This window comes from Pelophylax lessonae (genome assembly GCF_965119305.1).
Source record: "Pelophylax lessonae genome assembly, chromosome: 8".
NCBI classification, from domain to species: Eukaryota; Metazoa; Chordata; class Amphibia; order Anura; family Ranidae; genus Pelophylax; species Pelophylax lessonae.
In genome coordinates this window covers 268,438,993-268,460,485 of record NC_138775.1, presented here as the reverse complement: position 1 = coordinate 268,460,485, position 21,493 = coordinate 268,438,993, and the positions used below count along the sequence as shown (strand labels likewise).

The following is a 21,493-nucleotide window of genomic DNA, read 5'->3' as shown; positions in this document are numbered from 1 at the left end:
GCCCCTCACAGGCAAAGTGACATATGGATACGTCACTAGCCTGTGAGGCTCTGGGGAGCGAGCGCGCACCGCCGGAGTCGCGCTCCCGCTCCCGCGCGGTCACGGATCCCCCCGCGCTTGTGACCGGCGGACCTGATGTCTGCCGGTCACTCGGTGATCGACGGTGGAGAGGGAGAAAGGCAGGCGGCTAATGTAAACAAGTCGCCTGTCATTCTCCCCTGTGTAGAAACAGTGATCATACAGTTCTACTATGTAGGACCGTTGATCACTGTTCCTACAGCTCAAGCCACAGCCAATCACAGTTAGAATCACGGCCCTAGGGACACACACCACCCCTCCCTCTCAAAAAAAGTTAACCCCTTCACTACCAGTGTCATTTTACAGTAACAGTGCATATGTATAGCACTGATTACTGTAGAAATGTCACTGGTAACCCCAAAAGTGTCAAAAAGGTCAGTCAAGGGTCCGATCTGTCCCCCCCAATGTCGCAGTCCCGCAAAAAAAATCACAGGTCGCCGACATTACGCGTTAAAAAAAACAACAAAAATTACAAAAATCTTTCCCTTTGTTAGTAAACGCAATAACTTTTGCGCAAACCAATCAAAATACGCTCTTTGCGATTTTTTTTACCAAACATATGTAGCATAAAACAAATTGCCAGAAAATGTTAAAACATTTTGATTTTTACATTTTTTTTGGGGGGGGAATTTCATATAAAAAGAATGAGAAAAATATTGTTATTTTTGCAAAATTGACGCTCTTTATTTGTTTATAGCGCATGATCAAAAAATCGCACAGGTTATCAAATACCACCAAAAGAAAGCTCTGTTTGTGGGAAAAAAAGGACATCAAATTCGTTTAGGTACAGCGTCGCACGACCGCGCAATTGTCCGTTAAAGTCACGCAGTGCCGAATCGCAAAATAGGCCCTGGTCAGGAAGGGGGTAAAATCTTCCGGGGCTTAAGTGGTTAATTGAATTGAATCTTCTCCAGGACTTGTACCTCTCAGACCAGAGAGCTACGTCCAATGCCCTTGGATGATATATTGTACTAATATATGGTCAGTTTGACAGCGTTGTGATGATTCATTAGTGTAGTAAGTCCCTGATGGTTTACAGCATTGCTGCAACAATGTGGACAACCCAGACAGCCTCTGTATAAGAAAACAAAATGAATACTCAGGAGGCTTTCTGGGTTATGAAAGGTGGAAACAGAGGCTTTGCTGTACGAAACCAAAACTGGGACACAAACAATCTTAATTCTCCGACGCAGGATGCCTGTAGTGCTGAATTTCAGACAGCCAGGCCGGGAGTCAGAGACTAATTAGCAGCCCAAATGTTGTGTTTAGAAGGGTAAATGGGAATGGTAAAGAACACAGAGGTGGCAATATTAATGATACGACCTAGAACAGGCTTTCTCCACCAGGGTTGCATGGGACCAGGGTGTTATTCCAGAGCAGCCTTTATCAACCTTTATTCAGTAAATGCACCTTTTAAAAATTATGGACTTTCTCGAGACACCCCATTCTAAAATGTAAAAACTATTCTAATAGTTTCACATAATGCAGCAACATCCACACAAGTAGGACACCCAACGTTAGAGGTGATTTATTTTTCCAAAGCAAATACACTTTTGCAAACTGGTACTGACAAGTATTCCACGATTTCTCTTCTCCCTTAGATTTTCTCCATCACTCCAATGTGAACCCAATGGTGATGGAGAGGGGCAGGGGAGGGTCAAACAAGGATGCTATGCTGGCGAATGACATCCTCCTTATCAACTGATGATGCCATTGGTCGTTAGGATGCCGGCAGCTAGAAGGTTGTATTGGTACACAATGAAAACATGTGGCTTTGTGTAACTAAAAGGCAGGCTTCATCCACATGCCGGCTTGTATACAATTTGTGGGCAATTTTTAGGCATTTTGCCAAGGCACCCCTGAAGAAACTTCAAGGCGCCCCAGGGTGCCTGGGCACCCTGGTTGAAAAAGGCTGTTCCAGAGGTTGCTCGGAGTTCCTTGAGCAGATTGATCTCCCACCTACAACGACCACCAATGTAAGGGGGAAATTATTCACTGGCATCCAATGTGAGGGGTAACTTCTACACTGATCACCAATTAAGGAGGCTTTTCTCCACTGGTCATCAATGTAAAGGGTCTTTTCTTCACCAATCACCAATGTAAATGAATTTTTCTCAACTGACTACTAATGTAAGAGTGCATTCCCCACTTTCATCTTATGTAGGGTAAGGGCCACTTCTTCGCTAGCATCAAAAGTGAGGGGTCACACCAATCGCTAATGTAAAAGGGCTTTTCTCCACTGACCACCAATGTAAAAGAGGCTCTTCTCCATTGACCACCAATCCCCACTGACATCCAATGTCATCCCAAAAAGGTCACTTCTGCACCAATCACCAATGTAAAGGATTTTTCTTTTTTCACTAATCACCAATGTAAAGGGACTTTTATCTACTGACCACCAGTGTAAAGGTGCGTTTCTCTACCACCTACCAAAGTAAAGGGTTTTCTGTACACTGACCACCAATATAACGGGACGTTTCTCCACTAATCACCAATGTAAAGGGGATTTTATCCACTGACTACTAATGTAAAGGGACTTTTCTCTACTGACTAGCATTCTAAGGGTGCATTCCTCACCAACATCCAATGTACAGGGCCACTTCTACATTAACCACAAATATAAGAGGCATTTTTACACCGACAACCAATGCAAGGGGTCACTTTTACACTGACCACCAATTTAAAGGGGTTCTCCACTGACCGCCAATGTAAGTAGCATTTTTCTATTGAGAGCACACTTTTCCACAAACAGCTAGTGTAAGCGAATGCCACAATTTTCACAATTTGTGTCTCTTTTTCAGACCCTATTATATAGCCTGCCTTTACGTGCACATGAGCTTTAATGAGCTTTAATGGCATCCCAGTCTTAGTCCGTAGAGGTTCAAAATTGAGTTGGCCCTCCCTTTGCAGCTATAACAGCTTCAACTCTTCTGGGAAAGCTGTCCACAAGGTTTATGGCTGTCTATCCGAATGTCTGACCATTGTTCCAGAAGCGCGTTTGTGAGGTCAGGCACTGATGTGGACGAGGAGGCCTGACTCACAGTCTTCGCTCTAATTCATCCTATAGGTGTTCTATCGGGTTGAGTTAAGGACTTTGTGCAGGCCAGTCAAGTTCCTCCACCCCAAACTCGTTCATTCAAGTGGGCAGAGTATTGCAGTTGCCCACCCTTGGTCTTTCCCCCAAATTTTTTTTAGTCGTGGATAGGGTGTAAAAGGAAAAGAATCCTATTCAGGTTTAAAGGTCCACCTTAAAACTAAAATGCCTGCATGTATACATCTCCATGATCTAGCACTAACCTATCTAGCCCTGTAAAGAAGAAATCAGTATACTTACCTTTTTTTATGCTGATCCGACCCAATCTCCAGCAGCGGAAGCTCTGCAGAGGACACGGCCGACAATGGCTGTGAAATGAATGGGAAAGGACGTCACCCATAGACTTACTATGGGGCTTTCGTTGTCGGCTGTGTCCTCTGCGCCCGCCTCCACAATGAAGCCACCGATGACAGATCAGTGTGGCATAAGGTCGGATCAGCTTCAAGAGAGGTAAGTATACTGATTTCTTCTTTACATGGCTAGATAGGTTAGTGTTCGATCTTGGAGATCTATAAATGCAGGGATTTTAGTGTTAGGGTGGGCTTATCCTTTAAACCTGACTGGGGTTCTTATCCTTCCCCACCCTATACAAGACTAAAAAAAATTTGGGGGAAAGACCAAGAGGGGGCAACTGCAATCCTCTGCACACTTTAGAATTATTAAAGCATTTGGTAATTATATATTAAATTACACATAAATACATAAATAAAATTGATGAACACAGAAAAAAATAATCTGTCTTTCTATCTGTCTATCTATCTATATATATATATTTTTTTCCATTGGTTAAAAAAACTTGATAGCTTTTTTTTTACACCTTTTAAATCTTGTTGGTCGTACATCTCACATTCTCCAAAAAGCTTATTTGATAAGTGTCTTTGTCTGCAATGTTGTCTCTAGATCTGATCTGTAGAGCTTATCAAACAAAGAATAATAGTCCTCGGGATGTTCAGCCATCACTAAAACAAACAACTTCATTGAGAAAAACAACTTCCAGCTTCCAAAGTTCTCTGCAATAAAGGGCAAATCAATAAAGCGGCAAGACTAACTAAAAATTGATGATTAAGAACAAGATGGAGTCAACTCTTTAGGGCTTAGTTAACACATCCAGCTGGTAGGTGGTAAAAACAAGTAGTTGACGTGTGTTTTTTCTGCACCTCCCCCAAGCTATACAGGCAGCCGTTTTGGGAAATACACACGGCGTGGTCATCCTGCTTTGTATCGCAGCAAACATTATTCCAAAATTTTGTTTGGCCCACCAAAAGCAAGCCACTCAAGTAAATGGTGCCCTGCCACATCCCCCTTGCAACCATGTGCAGTGCACATGGTTTTAGAGTGTTGCTGCAGGCTTTTAGGGGTTAAAACCAGTGGTGAGTGTTGACATATCAAATGCCCTAATACAGCGGTATTATGGGCTGTAAGTATTTTTCAAACCAAACTTCAAGGCAATTCTGCAACAACATTGCAGCCCCTGCACCGTCCAAGTATAACCTGGGCTATTAAAAGAGATCAAAATTTCAACAGTAGGTCCAGTGATGCCAAGATCCTGGGATAAATTTTGTTTTTGGCTGGGCCGATTGCATAGTTTATACCTGGCCTTCCTTAAGCTCAATTGGCTTGTGCATTTCTCACTGTCGCCAGTAGGTGTCACTGGTACCTAAGGGCCATAGTATGAGATTATACAACTAGACTGAGTTATGAATATTTATATTTCTTCCAGCCAGCCAGGTAGCAGGTACATATCCACTGGTGCATTCTGGAAGTGGGTATATATATATATATATATATATATATATATATATATTGGCCATGTGCTTGCTCTCTTGCCTCAGGCTGAGGCCTGAGGAGCTGCTGCTGAAGGGAGCTCTGTGTGTAGGCCCAGAAGCCTGTATGGGGTCTACTAATGCTAAAGTGGTCCTGAGGCTGCCTTGCCTGGTGTGGAAGAAGCCAAGCCAAGGTGAGAAGACCCAGGGGAGGACCCTTGCTGGAGAGCGCCAGGATGAAGGCTGGTCTCTCAGAAGGGCCTGGTGACTCGTTTGGAGAATGCACCAGAACCGAAAAACATGCTCGCAATGTTGCCAGGTCAGCTTAAAGGTTCTGACACTTTGAGGTTGTACTTTGTTCTGGATCCGAGGAGTCTGTAAGTGGTCTGCCACGGTATCTAAGACCCCTAACCCTCTCTTCTACTACCTTCTTTCCAAGTTCAACATTAAAGCTTTAAAAAGACCAAAAGTGACTGGCACCCAATTTCTGTTCAAAACTCCCCATTATAGCCATGGACTCAGCCCTGGGGTAAATGGTTTCTCGCTACCTGTCTCTGGAGGTGCCATATCGCCTTTAGATGACCCAGGGGGGTGCTACACATTTATATTGAATAGCTAGCTTTATACTCTCATTATAATCTCACTTCCGACTTCCTTTTGCTGTCTCAATAAAAAGGACCAGACATTTGATTTTAGGTGTCTATGTAAAGTAATACTAAAGGCTTAAGGGTTTTTATTTTCAGGGGGACAGGGGAATGGTAAAAACACCACTTTAGCTCTCCGGTCATAGCACTGGACCCTGGTTATTACTGATAGCTGGCAGTTCTAGCATCTTTACATAGATAAATAGACTAACCTCTTCAGTCTATCATGAATGCTGCTGCCAGACTCATCTGCCGTATAAACTTTTCAGCATCCACTCCCTCTCTCTGCCAATCCCTCCACTGGCTTCCGATCACCCAACAAAAAATAATTCAAAATACTAACAACAACATACAGTATAAAGCCATTTACAACTCTGCCCAGTTACATCATCAACCTTGTTGCAAAATGCCAACTACTAAACTATTCTCTTTGCTCTTCCCATGCTCATCTCCAGGATTTCTCCAGAGCCTCTCCCATCCTCTGGAACCTGCTACCTCAATCTGTCCGACTATCTCCTACTCTGTCCACCTTTAGGCCATCCTTGAAAACTCATCTCTTGAGAGAGTCCTATCCCATCCCTAATGAATAAACTGAACTTTTACTTTCTCCATCAGCTCATCCCCCACAATTATTATCTTTTATATTACTTGACCCTTCCTTTTAGATTGTAAGCTCTAATGAGCAGGGCCCTCTGCTCCCTCTTGTATTGATTTGAATTGCAACTGTACTCTTTCTCCCCATTTTGTAAAGCGCTGTGCAAACTGTTGGCGCTATAAATCCTGTATTATGATAATAATAATACCCACTGGAGCCACAGAAACCACTGGTATTGGGTGGCTCTGAGATGACTAGCCACTATCCCTGCACCATTATAAAATGGTACAGGGGACTCAATTGGTAAAATTGGTTCTAAAGTAATTAAAAAAATAAAAAATAAAAAAACATGTTACACTTACCTGCTTTGTGTAATGATTTTGCACAGAGCAGCCCCAATCCTTTTCTTTTTGAGTCCCCCGTGGGCGGTCCTAGCTCCTCACACCTGCCGAGTGCTCCCATAGCAAGCCTCTTGCCCTGGGGCACTTGAGAAGGCTTGCTCTGTGTGTCCATTCGCACAAGCATGGCTCAGCCCCCCCCCCCCGCTCTCTCCTCATTGGCTCACTGGCTGTGATTGATTGCTCCTGTTGCTGTGTGAGCCAAAGAGGAGTGAGAGACCTGGGAGAGCCCCTGCTTTCTTGCACATCGCTGGATCGAGATGGGGCTAAGGAAGGGGGGGGGGCTGGGAGGAGCTGCACCCTGGTGATTTTTTACCTTAATGCATACAATGCATTAAGGAAAAAACCTTGAACTTTTAGAACCACTTTAAGGAACTATATACACTTTTATGATCTCTTACAGTGCTTTAACGCACATTAATTAGCACGCATTATGTCGCGTGTTAACTTGTATTGCACTAAGGCGGCCTATTCAATATGCATTAGCTACCAACACACCACAACCGACTCAAAAAGGCATAATTCTTTTTTAACAATATAGTATACCATAAGGTATGTGTATGGAAAATTGTGCGCAGGATCTGTGATCAAAATAAAGCTGCTACCTTAGAACCAATAGGGGATAAACTTGTGTATAAAAAAATCAGGTGCGCTAAATTAATATGTGTCACAAGTCAGAGGTGGAATTGACACTATATGGAGTGTCACTCACACCTCTGGGGTGTGTGCCGGGTTTATTATACAGTAACCTGTATACAGTATATGCTGTGGATAAATGTGCATCAAGATACAAAAAATATCTGTGTTGGGTGATGATCAGCACTCAACTTAACAAATAACAGTGCAAGTTTGGGTGTCCACAACAGCAGATGCACGTGATAAATAAAACATCCAAAACAAAGTTTTATACACAAGTTTATACCATAAGGTATCGTATGTGCATTTTGGTGTGCTGTAATGCACCATGCATTGCTCTTTAATGCAGAGTACACTGAGGGCCCATTCACATCAGGTGCGGTAGGACTGCATTGAGTGGCTATTCCAAGGAGTTCCACCACAAGACAAGCCAAGTTTGCGTGCGCTGAAAAAATTACGGCATGCATACATTTTTTTCAGCACAGAGAAATGCAATCCACTGCCTCGTACTGAACTGTGGTCATGGGAACTTAAATGGAATGTCATTGTGTGACATTTCAATAAAGTTTGTTTAAAAAAAAAGTAACTGTGGGATGCGTCGCAATTGGTGCATTAGTATCACTTTCATTCTGATGCACACAAAAGGAGCTGCTGATGTGAACCGGCCCTTAAGTGCCATTTCCTATGGATGGCACCACAACACACCACATATAGAGCCGGAGCATGGCAGAAGCATGCACGTCTTACCACCCATTGCTGAAACGCCTAAGTGTGATTAGGGCCTTAAAGTAGAACCCCCTCCTTAGCACTTGAGATTCCACAAGCAACATTTTCAAAGAAAGGTCCCCCTCCTGCCTGTCTCTGGATGACAATTACCCTTTAATAACCCCAAAACCTTTGAATGTATTTTGCAAACTTATTTCCAAAACTACTTTAAACATAATGACATTCATATTTAACTTCTTAAGGAAATTACAGTAAAGATATTTTTTTAAAGTTGCTCAGCTAAATCTTTTCAAAAGAGCTTTCTCCTCCTTTGAGATGTTAAAGTCAGGTCTGCGTCTAGAATCTATAATACAATCACAAAGAGTTATTAAACCATTTGTACTGTAGTGCTATAATCTCTACCTCCAGCAAAATGAACATTCTTTTTTTTTTTATTTCCAGCCTTTTAGAATAACGAGTCAGAAGTGTGCAAATTATGGGTTTTGTACATTGCTCAGAATGGGCAGGTTTAACATTTACGTCTGAAAAGTTCATTTATAAACAACGCAGTCACAAATAATTGACAGAAGTGGAAAAAAAGTGATATTAAAGTTGGTTTAAGTGCTTTGAAGTCTAGAATTAAAAGTTAAAGCTGAACTCCTAACAGAAGAAACTTTGATTCTAATATATTCCTTAACAGCCAGAAAAGATATAAATCCACTTTGTGTGCACCAAATGTCTTTTTAAACCTAGATATTATCTTGAAAAAAGGACTACCTGAAAATCCTACCTGCAATCAGGATAGGTAATAGGGCAGTCTGCCCAGCTCTTACTCTGTTTCCATTCACCAGTACACTGTTAGCAGACATCTTTACCCTCCCTCGTTATCTCTGCTTCTCATACATGGACACTGCTAGCGGACACCTTTAAGGCCCGTACACATGATACGAAAATTGGAAGGGAACGACATCACGGAGCTGGTGGATGTTAGAGACCTTGCGCTCCTCCACCTTCCGTTTGAAGATGCCCCACAGATGCTCAATAGAGTTTAGATCTGGAGACATGCTTGGCCAGACCATCACCTTTACCCTCAGCTTCTTTAGCAAGGTAGTGGTCATTTTGGAGGTGTGTTTGGGGTCGTTATCATGTTGGAATACTGCCCTGCAGCCCAGTCTCCGAAAGGGAGGGGATCATGCTCTGCTTCAGTATGTCACAGTACATGTTGGCATTCATGGTTCCCTCAATGAACTGTAGCTCCCCAGTGCCGGCAGCACTCATGCAGCCCCAGACCATGACACTCCCACCACCATACTTGACTGTAGGCAAGACACATTTGTCTTTGTACTCCTCACCTGTTTGCCTGCCACACACGCTTAACACCATCTTAACCAAATAAGTTTATCTTGGTCTCATAAGACCAAAGGACATGGTTCCAGTAATCCAGTCTGCTTGTCTTCAGCAAATTGTTTGCAGGCTTTCTTATGCATCATCTTTAGAAGAGACTTCCTTCCAGAACGACAGCCATGTAGACCAATTTGATGCAGTGTGCGGCACATGGTCTGAGCACTGACAGGCTGACCCCCCCCCCCCCACCAATTCAATCTCTGAAGCAATGCTGGCAGCACTTATATGTCTATTTCCCAAAGACAACCTCTGGATATGGCGCTGAGCACGTGCACTCAACTTCTTTGGTCGACCATGGCGAGGCCTGTTCTGAGTGGAACCTGTCCTGTTAAACCGCTGTATGGTCTTGGCCACTGTGCTGCAGCTCAGTTTCAGGGTCTTGGCAATCTTCTTATAGCCTAGGCCATCTTTATGTAGAGCAACAATTCTTTTTTTCAGATCCTCCGAGTTCTTTGCCATGAGGTGCCATGTTGACCAGTATAATAGTGGGAGCGATAACACCAGATCTACCACACCTGCTCCCCATTCACACCTGAGACCTTGTAACACTAACGAGTCACATGACACCGGGGAGGGAAAATGGCTAAATGGGCCCAATTTGGGTTGTACTCACTTTTGTTGCCAGCGATATAGACATTAATGGCTGTGTGTTGAGTTATTTTGAGGGGACAGCAAATTTACAGTTATACAAGCTGTAGCATTCACTACTTTATATTGCAAAGTGTCATTTCTTCCGTGTTGTCACATGAAAAGATATAATAAAATATTTACAAAAATATGAGGTGTGTACTTACTTTTGTGATATTACTGTATATATATATATATATATATATATATATATATCCTTCTTGCCACTGTAACAATATTATTGCCCTATTATATACAGTCAGCCTTATACCTGTAGCTATGTGGAGCCTCACTGCATAGGTGGCGGGTTTCCTTCAAACAACCCCTGCACCTTCAGAGAATACGGCTACAGTCTATGTTACTCTCCCCCTGGGTTATTGTCATGAATATTATCTGACTTTACGTTGCTATAAATTGATTTGTTGATTTTATTGTCAACTTGAACTACTCTAAATTATGCAATACAATAGTGTTGTTTGAAATCAATGTTTATGCCCTTACATCGTGATAAGTACTGTTTGTGGCAGGTTTTTTAAACTGTGTCTGACAAACTCATGTCTGAACATAAAGTCTCAGAATGGTTGAGGTGTCTGCAAGGTCAGGGCAGTTTTAAGAGCCCATTCAGACTAGCGCGACTTGTCAGGCGACTTGTCAGCCTGACAAGCCGCGGTAGGTCGCGGTCAATTGAGTAGTACAGGACCCGTTCTAATAGGAGCGACACAAGTCGCTCCGACTTAGAAAAAGGGTCCTGTACTACTTTGGGGAGACCTGGGAGCGACTTGCATAGACTTCCATTATGTGAAGTCTCTGCAAGTCGCACCGAAGTCGCGGTGCACAGCGGTGCACGCGACTTCACAGGTCGCCCCCCAAAGTCGGATCGCCTCAGTGTGAACCGGCTCTAAAGGAAAAGAATCACTTGGAAGCTCCTATGGGGTAGAGCTACAGTTGTATCCATAATGGGTGGAAGTCAGAAGGAGGAATCTGTAAGAAACTTGAGAGAACCATTTCTTAGCAATAGAGCATTACATAGTGCCATAGGTGGCAGGAAAGGTAAGTATGTAAACTCTTCTTTTACAGGTAGACCTTTTCTTGGAAACATTAGTACAGTCACTTTAAATACTAAGTGATAATGGCCTCGTGACTCTGGCTCCTCTGGTCCCCGCTTATGAGCAACATTCTTAAATAGTGAGGTCTTCTCTTGCAAGACTCTGTTATTCCACAAAGTTCAAGCGCCAGTCATACATGCAATATCATGTCCAATTTATCATGACCTTCTTGCTCTATATTTATATTTAAAATTTTTAACATTTATGTATAGATATAATGTTTATATGCATTTGCATAATATAATGTAATATAAACAATAGAGTCTTTACATATGAGTATCTATAGATTTTAGATGTAGGTTTTTAAGCATATGCGTATTATATATGGTATTTATTTATTGATGTGTAATGTTACATATAGGCTTGTTAGCCATTTTTATGTGCTTCATATATATTTATGATCTTAATTTAAAGATATGATGTGTTAATGACCTTTTATCATTCGTTATTTGTATAGCCATGGAGCTTATTGGATCTCTTACATTTATGGGATGCCTTGGGAATCCGTGTTTTTTAATTTTTCCTTGTTTTACTTTTCCTTCTTATAGTTTTTTCAAAAAGATCCTAATTGGTTGATTGATATATCCCCGCCCACACTATAGGCTTCTTAAGGCTTCCGGTTGCCAGTTGCCACAACTTGACAAAGCTATATACAGCGAAGCATGTAGTTGTGGCAACCAGAAGCTCTTCAGAAGCATTTGTGATACTTCATCCGCCCAGCCTGGCCTCCGTGGATCCCAGCGGCATCCGGTGACGTCATCCAGGCGTCACTTCCGGTCCGCACTTAGGACTCGGCTTTCAACTACGCATTGGCCCCGGTTCAGTGTAGCGGCCGCACACAGAACCGTGCGAGTCACTACCATCGGAAGTTCCAGCCTTCCATCAGGGAGCATCTTTTTCTATATGAGTCACCTGATGTCATTGCGAGTCCCATGATTACCACCAGGGATTCCCACGGCTCCCTAGGATATCCAGAGGCTCCAGAGTCCGGTTTGAAAGTATCTTAATTTAATATTTTTTATTGTATGAGTTCATTAAACTTTTGAGGCCCATCACAAAGACCTTTCTCTGAGGTCATATTTGTATTTTTCTATTACAAGTGCACACCTGAGCGCCATCCTTCTCTTCTGCAAGACTCTGTGACTTCCCTTTTAAGAGCTTTTGATGTCATGGTGCCATAGCAACAAGTCCAATTGTGGATCAAAGTATAACAATGATGGATAATAAAAGATTCACACACATGCACTAACACTTCAGTATCCACTATTCTTTCCTTTTTTTCGCAAATGACCTTCTATGGGAGGTCTGCAATATTTAGACACAATTATTAATTGACAGAGGATTTAAATTCTACAGTATATATATTAGGGATCGACCGATTATCGGCAAAGCTGATATATCGAGGGCCGATATGCAGTTTCCCTGATATATCAGAATCGGCCACCAAGGTTACCGATATTGCCGATATTTCGGAAAGTGCTTGTACCTGGAGTGATCCCTGCAGCTAGAGGCATCACACCGGTACCGGAATCCATAGCCGACAGTTGGCTGTCTTGTAATGAAAACCGATGCAGCTGAGAATCCGCTCGGCTGTCATTACGAGGAGTGGGAGGGGACGTTCCCCCCTCCCGCCACCTTCCACAACCAGCCGGCACGGCCGCCGAAGACCCGCTCAGAGCCGTATTCGGCTCTGATCGGGTCTCCATGTAAAAACCCGTAAGTGATGTCATGACATCACTTCCGTGTACTCGGCTCCAGATTAAAAAAAATGACAGCATTCAAAACAGCCAAACTTGACGTTTTGAATGCTTTTAAGTGCAGAGGAGGGGTTTTGCGGTCCTCCACAAGAGTACCTGTCAAGTTAAAACAAAAAAAAAATCTTTAAATGTACGAAAATATCGGCCCATATCGGCCGATACCGATACTCGATGACCAAAATATCGTTATCTGCAGTGAAAAAACTATATTGGTCGATCGCTAGTATATATTATCAGTTTCCATGGGGTCATGACAGACAGTGTAATGCAACTGGAGATCTGTTCAACATCTGATCATTGAATTTAGGCTGGATTCCTGCCTGCAGCCGTCTCTGAAATCTTTTCCATACCAAGCTGCATAGTGTAAGATTCTGATGGGTACATTAGGAGCTACACTATAAGAGGGGCCATCGTATTATTGATGCTACAAAAATCTCAGCTATAAGTTTAAAAAAAAAAAAAAAATAGATAGGTAAAAAAATATTTTGCATACCCCTACCTGATGGGGAGATATGTCTCCATGATATTGATGGTTCTGGTTTTCCCGATGCCAAACACGTAAGCGATACATTTGTTCCTTCATTGACAATCATACTGGGGGAGATGTCGAAGATCTTTGGAGAAACTGCAATGCAATAAAATAAAACAAGTTAAACATTTATTACATGGGGTCATCAACAAAACAGTAAAGTAGATGTAAATGCTAACTGACATTTAGCATACCAAAAGTCTTATGTACCAAAAACCATTGCCATTTTTTAAAAGTTTTTTTAAAATTAAACATTTCAGTTCACCTTGTTTCCAACCTTTGTTTCCTCTCAATGCTGCTGATCCCTACTAGTCCCTTAGCAGCCACTTCCTTTCTACATTCACTCCATGGATGGCTACATGACTTTTTACAGAATGGATTTCTGGATAGTGACAGCAGTGGACCATATCTGCTTAAAGCAACTTTGTTGCCTAAAAGCTCCTCTGCTAATGAAGACTCCTAAAGTGATTGCAAAGCCTTACCTTTTTAAATTAAAATTAAAAAAAGAAGAGATTTATACTTACCAGCTTTGTGCTATGGTATTGCGCAGAGTAGCCACTTACCACCCACCTCCTCCAGGGTCCCCCGCCCGCGCTCTCAGCTCTTCCTCTTTTGTGTTTGCCCTCATAGCAAGCCAATTGCTCTCGGGGCAAAAGTGCAGGCTCACTCTTCAGTTGGGCTGTGTGTGTTCATAGACACACTCAGTGTGTCCTGGCCCCACCTCTGCTCCCTCCTAATATGATTTGACTGACAGCAGCAGGAGCCAATGGCTCCCACTAGGGCTGGGACAAGGGGTGGGCAGGGGGGCTGCTGTCCTGGGCATTGTGGTATCATGTGAGGTGGGGGGCATGGATTTGTGTTGAGAAGGGGAGTTTAGGGGACGACAGGGGGTAAGAATTGTTCTAGGAGGGCACATTTAGGGCTAGGAGTGGTGATTTGGGGGGGGGGGGTTGTGTTGGAAAGGGGATGGGAAGAGGTTTGTGCTAGGAGGGGGGATTTGGGGGGTTTGTGCTTCAAAAGTAATATGGTAGAATTATTATTTTTTTTTTTTTTTTTAGGGGGGCAGGGGATTGCACTAGTAGGGATGATTGGGGGGTATTTGTGCTAGTAGGAGAAATGTGTGTGTGCGTGTGGGGGGGGGGGGGCTTGTGCTAGGATTTGTGCTAGGGTGGGGGATTGGTGGAGGAGAATTTGTGCTGGAAGGGGGGATTTGGGGGGTTTGTGCTATAAAATAATATGGTAGAGTGGGAATATTTTTTGGGAGGTGGATTTGTGCTAGTAGGGATTATTGGGGGGTATTTGTGCTAGGAGGGGGAATTTGTGGGGGGGGGGGTTGTGCTAGGAGGGGGGAGGTGAATTTTGCTGGAAGGGGGGATTTGAAGTGGGGAGAGAAGATTTGTGCTTGGAGCGGAAATATGAGGGGTAGAGAATTTGTACTAGGAGAGGGATGATTTTTTTTTTCTTTTTGGGGGGGGGGGGGACTGTGCTGGGGGGCATTTGGGAAAAGAGGATTTGAGTTGAGTGCTTAGAGGATGAGCATGCAGATTAGGGTGCAATTCATTTATTTATTTATTTTTTTTTGGGGGGGGGGATTTTTGCTGATACATAATGCCCATACATCTTGGGGGGGGGGGGTGCAATTTGACAGGTTCGCCCTGGGCTCTAGATGACCTTGTCATGTCACTGTCTCTCACCATCTCAGCAAAGCCTGTGATAGTCCTCTGAAGACGTCAAACAAATTGACGAAACGCGCGTAAGGTGGAACGCAGGCCGTTTATGTCACGGGAGCCTGAGTGGAACACAAGCCGGTATTCACCGCTCTCCACTCACAAGCTCCATACTCAGCTGGCGGTTTACTACTTTTTTTTATTTTTTATGTCCTGTGTATTATACCTAAACTTATTAAAGAGTTTTTTAATGGTAATACTCTATCTGGAGCATTTTTATTCCTTATACCCTGACCAGAATCCGCGGAAGGAGAACATCCAGGAGAGGGCAATCCGGAGCCCTGTGGCACCACAAGGTCCAGCGGTACCCACTCTGGTCCAGGAGGCCAAACAAGCGCTATTAGGTCTTAATATCATAAGGTATATTAGATCCACATCATCTGGTGAGTGTAATATCCTACACTCACAGGATTGACTCATCTGGTGAGTGAGTCAATCCTCACGGTGACACCAAGTACCAGCAGTGGATCATTGGAGGATCCCACACAGGGCACCTGCACTTTATATCCACACTGCACTGAAGAATAATTAGCAATTTTGCACCAAAGTCACCCATGAACTGCTATTTATGAACTATTTTGCATCAATTTTGAGCATCTTTTGATTGAATCACTACAGAGACTGCACCTTCCATCACCTTTTCCCTTTTTGATATATTGATTGTATTTATATTGCACTGCATTTATTTATTTATTTATTTAGATTTGCATATTTCTGTGGCACACTACTTATTTTAAACAGCATCCCGAGGTTATTCTTATTTATTATTCCTTGCGTTGATTAACTTGAATATACATATCTCATCACATATCGTTTTTGAAACTAGCACCAAGCACCTTACCAAGGTTTACTGCACCATTTATGATTTAAAGCCTACCATATAATATAACTGAAACTATCTGCATTGGCTAAGCAATTATCCAGCAATAGTTTACCTACAGCAAACGCTATAGCTGGCCCCATTTATTGTGGCTACATTCCTCTCTAATATGGTAGAATATTTTTTTTTTGGGGGGGCAGGGGATTGCACTAGTAGGGATGATTGGGGGGTATTTGTGCTAGGAGGAGAAATGTGTGTGTATGTGTGGGGGGGGGGGGGGGCTTGTGCTACAATTTATGCTAGGATGGGGGATTGGGGGAGGAGGATTTGTGCTGGAAGGGGGGATTTGAGAGGTTTGTGCTATAAAATATTATGGTAGAGTGGAAATATTTTTTTGGGATGTGGATTTGTGCTAGTAGGGATTATTGGGGGGATTTTGTGCTAGGAGGGGAAATTTGTGGGGGGTATTTGTGCTAGGATGGGGGAGGTGAATTTAGCTGCAAGGGGGGGATTTGAAGTAGGGAGAGAAGATTTGTGCTTGGAGCGGAAATATGAGGGGTAGAGGATTTGTGCTAGGAGAGGGATGATTTTTTTTTTCGGGGGGGGGGGGGGTTGTGCTGGGGGCATTTGGGAAAAGAGGATTTGAGTTGGGTGCTTAGAGGATGAGCATGCAGATTAGGGTGCAATTCATTTATTTATTTATTTTAGGGGGGTGGGATTTTTGCCGATACATAATGCCCATACATCTTGGGGGGGGGGGGGTGCAATTTGGCAGGTTCGCCCTGGGCTCTAGATGACCTTGTCATGTCACTGGCTCTCACCATCTCAGCAAAGCATGTGAGAGTCCTCTGAAGACGTCAAACAAATTGACGAAACGCGCGTAAGGTGGAATGCAGGCCGTTTACGTCACAGGAGCCTGAGTTGAACACAAGCCGGTATTCACCGCTCTCCACTCACGAGCTCCATACTCAGCTGGCGGTTTACTACTTTTTTTGCTTTTTATGTCCTGTGTATTATACCTAAACTTATTAAAGAGTTTTTTAACGGTAATACACTACCTGGGCTCTAGATGACCTTGTCATGGCACTGGCTCTCACCATCTCAGCAAAGCCTGTGAGAGTGAGGAGACAGGAGAGAAGACATGCAGCCGGGACAGTGTTGGATCAATACAGGGAGGGGGGGAAACCTGTATTAGAAAGTTTTTTTTACCTTTATGCAGGGAATAGACTAGCTTGGACCAATGTAACTACAGTAGATATATGACACACCTGGCATACGCTAAAAGCTGGAAATCAATGTAGTAGGCCCCGCTACGACAGTGATCTCCACTTGATTCCGGATCCCCTGCCAAGCGTCTGCATTCTGAACAAAGGAGGTCAGCCGCTGGGCACAGGAGCTATTCAGAGACCACTTTGCATTTTCTCAATAAATACAAAGCATTCTCTGACTGGACAAGGTGAAGAGATGGGGCGATGACATCATGGTCTCACTTTGCTCAATTATAGAATTTGTATTCACTGAGAAAATGCAAAGCATTATCTGAATGGCGCCTGTGCCCAGCAGCCGACCTCCTGTGTTCACAATGGATCAGGACAGCCACTCGGCAGGGGACCCAGAAGCAAGTGAAATGGTGGTGTCTACTACACTGATTTCCAGCTTCCACAGGGATCACACAGGTAAGGTATATACATAGGGGGTTTTTTACTAAAACTGTAGAGTGCAAAATTTGGTGCAACTCTGCAAAGAAACCAATCAGCTTCCAGGTTTAATTGCCAAAGCCTAATTGAACAAGCTGAAGTTAGAAGCTGATTGGCTACTGTAATGGACCTGCGACTCACACTGTGTTTGTGGGCTTCCGTCAGTATACAGCTTTCTCCAGTCTTGAACATAGGTATCAGATATTCTAGCCGCCCCCATACAAAACTAGACGGAACATAGCTTGTAGCGAACTGGAATCTTTATTGAACAACTCACACCAAATATTTACAGGATGGACATCCCCCTCCCGATCAGATTACCCCACCTGGTCATTTGCCTGATTACATTATCATGCAGATGAAATTGTGTGCAGAAATAAAAATTTACCTGAAGTAATTATCTAAAGAACAACCAACACAAACAGTATTCTACTTTTCCACCAGTAACTAATAGCTGACAATGTTTCAATCAACCTGAGCCAATTAGCTAGCTGATTGCCGTGCTCGAGCTCCTGAATTACAATACACATTATTATAAGTGTAAACACAGAACCCACAGTAGATAGCAGATGAGTAAATCAGCATATTCAACAATATCTGGAAGACAGGTGGTTGAGCTGATGATATTAGCATCTGCTTATGAGTCTTACTGTCTTGGGGAGACATGGACTTGAATCCAAAATAACATTACTCCAAGGGCCCCACATATAGTGTCTGTCTTTCATTCCCAGTGACGAGGAGTACCGTCACAGCTACCATGCCCAGTTGAACCAGGTTCTGAGTGCTCCAGTTTTAGTAAATATACTCCATAGTTACTGTACATTGGTGCCAAAATTGCTATACCTTGTTTTCTTCTTCTGTAAAAATGTTGAAAACTTCTTTTGAAATGGCATTACTAAATTAAAGAGGAACTTTAGGCCAAAACTAAAATGGGTGTAGAGGCAGGAATTCTAATGCAGAAGACACATGCTTTATCTTTTCTGCATTAAAGTTACTTACCTGCCTGTTCACCCTTGTAAAAGTGACCTACGCAAACGCAGCTCGCTGTGCAAATTTGGTGCTGCCAAATTTGATTGAATGCACGGGAGTGATGTCATCCTTGCTTGGCCAATGAATGCAATTATGACCCGGCAGCAGCCAGCCGCCCAAAGATGTCAGCAGTGCCAAGGAACTGCATATGAATTTGTCCATTTTACCTGTTTAATAAGAGTTTCACCATAATATTGTGTGCTTAATGCTTGGACCCACCATTGCATAGAAAGCCATTAAAGAAAAATATACATAATAGTTGTCTTTAGATTCAAATAACATTTAAAATGAACAATGTTGGGGTGCATTGTGGGATATGTCTGTATTAGGGGATTTGTTTAGTGCCACTATATCTACATCATAAAAAAAACTCTCAATAAATGGTGTAATTCATGCTGTTCATACACACTCAGTCACTATGAGATTCGTTTTCTGTGTTCTACAAAACCCTGGCTGATCCTGCTGCTCTCTGTCTCCCCCTTCTGTCCATGTCCTCAACTCAGCTAGGGATTTTGCAGCTGTGGTGGCAACTCTGCACATGCTCAGTTTTCAGTGAGTTTCTATGCTGAGCATTTCCTCCCTATCACATCTGAGCAGCCCATGTGACTATAGAGTCACACATGTGGGCGTATACACAGTGTTAAATGACAGTTCACTCCCTCCCTCCTCCTCCATGCCCACTAACCAGTTAAACACAATGGGGGCAGGATATTACAAGTAGATTAACCAGTTGCTGACCGCCCCATATCGGTTTTACCGCTAAAGGGTGGCCGCACTGCACAGGATTACGTATATATGCACGTGATCCTACACTTCCGGGTGGTGAGCGCGAGAGCAGCAGGAGCCGATCAGCAGGTCCCGCTGACTTAATGTCCGACAGCACCTGCTGATCATTCGGTACACAGGCAGAATAACAGTCTATGTAAATAAGGCAGTTTGCTGTTCTGTCAGTAAGGAATGCATGGATCCTGTGTTCCTGCAAAGCAGGGACATGGATCCATGCCTTCCCCTAGTAAAAGCACCTCCCCCACTACACTAAAACACTAGCTAGGCACACAATTAACCCTTTGATCACCACTGATGTCAATCCCTTCCAAGCCAGTTTTATTAGTACAGTGACAGTGCATATTTTTTAGCACTGATCGCTGTATTAATGCCACTGGTCCCCAAAAACTGTCAAAAATGTCAGTAAGTGTCAGACTGTCGTCCACAATATCACAGCCCCTCTAGTCACTGATCGCCAAAATTACTAGTAAAAATAAATTCCATAAACATATCCCATAGTTTGTAGACGCTATAACTTTTGCGGAAACCAATCAATATACTGTACGTTTATTGGCCTAAATTGATGAAGAAATTCGATTTTTTACATTTTTTTATTGGATATGTTTTATAACAGAAATTAAAACTATTGTTTATTTTTCAAATCTGTAGGTCTTTTTTTTGTTCATAGCGCAAAACAAAAAAGAAAAACACAGAGGTGATCAAATACCACCAAAATAAAGCTCTATTTGTGTTATAAAAAGGACATACATTTTATTTGGGTAGTGTCTCATGACTGCGCAATTGTCAGTTAAAGTAATGCAGTGCCGTATCACAAAAATGGTCTGGTCAGGAAGGGGGGTAAATCTTCCGGAGCTGAAGTGGTTAATGGAGGCTTTACCTCCCTGTTATTCTACGACACAGGCAGTAGGGGCATGACACAGCCTGTGACTGGCAGAAATCTGCCCACACCATGTTATTGCCAAAAAAAATTAAAAAAAACATTTCATTGCAAATATATATTTTTATGGCAATTTAAAACAGTTTATTGATATTAATTTTTTATTAACCCGGAATTCCAAGGGCTTTTTTTTTTTTTTTTTTTTTTTGAGTATGTGACCAGCAGCAGAAGGCTAGAAGCTCCTCCTGCTTAAGTTTCCCTGCAGACAGGCTGGGAGAGAGCTGGGTCATGTGACAGCTGTATATCCATTAGGAAAAAGGTAGTTTGATTTTTTTTTTTTAAATTAAAATAATTAGAATGCCATCATCCATATATGTACATAAATAAAAGGGACAAAGATATTAGATGTAAATTAAAGTGGTTTTAAAGCCCCAAGGTTTTTTACCTTAACCGCATTCTGTGCATTAAGGTAAAGAAAAAAAAAAACAGCCCCCCCCCTATTTTTACCTGAGCGCCAATCCAATCCAGTGATGTGTATCAGATCAACGGCTCTCACTGCTGTCTCCCTCCTCATTGGGCCGATTGCTAGCAGCGGGAGCCAATGTCAATCAAATTCTGTGTCGAGGGAGTGGGGGGCGGGACCAAGTCACCCCGGGTTGTGTCAATAGCCACTTCCCCTGGGGGGCACTCGCCAAAGAGGAGGGGCCTGGAACACTGGTGGGGGACCCCAGAAAAGGAGGATAGGGGCTTCCGTGTAAAAAAAACCTTTGCACAGAGCAGGTAAGTATAAGCCCCCGTTCACACTAAGGCGACCTGTGAGGCGACCTGGTCGCCTCACAGGTCGCCGTAGGTCGCCTCCCATAGGGAAGCTGCGGACCCATTCTAATAGGAGCGACACAAGTCGCTCCGACTTAGAAAAAGGGTCCGGAGCTTCTTTGGGGCGACCAGGAGGCGACCGCCATACACTTCAATGTTATGAAGTCCGTGGCGGCCGCTCGGAGGTCGCGGTGCGAAGTAGCGTCGCCCCTATGTGAACGGGGCCTAACAGGTTTGTTATTTTAGTTGAAATAAATAAATAAATAACAAATAAAATAAAAAAATAAGTAATAAAATAAAATAAATAAATAGTAATAATAAATAAACCAAAAAAGGTTTACTGTAATATCACTCTAAACAGTGTATGTTTTACAATCACTTAAGAAGACGTGTTTTTTTTAACCG

At 43.0% G+C, this 21,493-nt stretch overlaps 1 protein-coding gene across 4 annotated transcripts in view; it reads right to left on the bottom strand.

Moving 5' to 3' along the window:
* NEGR1 (neuronal growth regulator 1) overlaps positions 1 to 21,493 on the bottom strand; it is an 846,722-nt gene that overhangs the window by 386,706 nt on the left and 438,523 nt on the right. For 2 of the 4 annotated variants that reach the window (XM_082264787.1, XM_082264789.1), the window contains exon 3: positions 13,301 to 13,432. In XM_082264787.1, the coding sequence (XP_082120913.1) occupies positions 13,301 to 13,432 (132 nt within the window). The remainder of the gene's footprint in view (positions 1 to 13,300; positions 13,433 to 21,493) is intronic. The other 2 variants (XM_082264788.1, XM_082264790.1) reach the window with 1 other exon arrangement.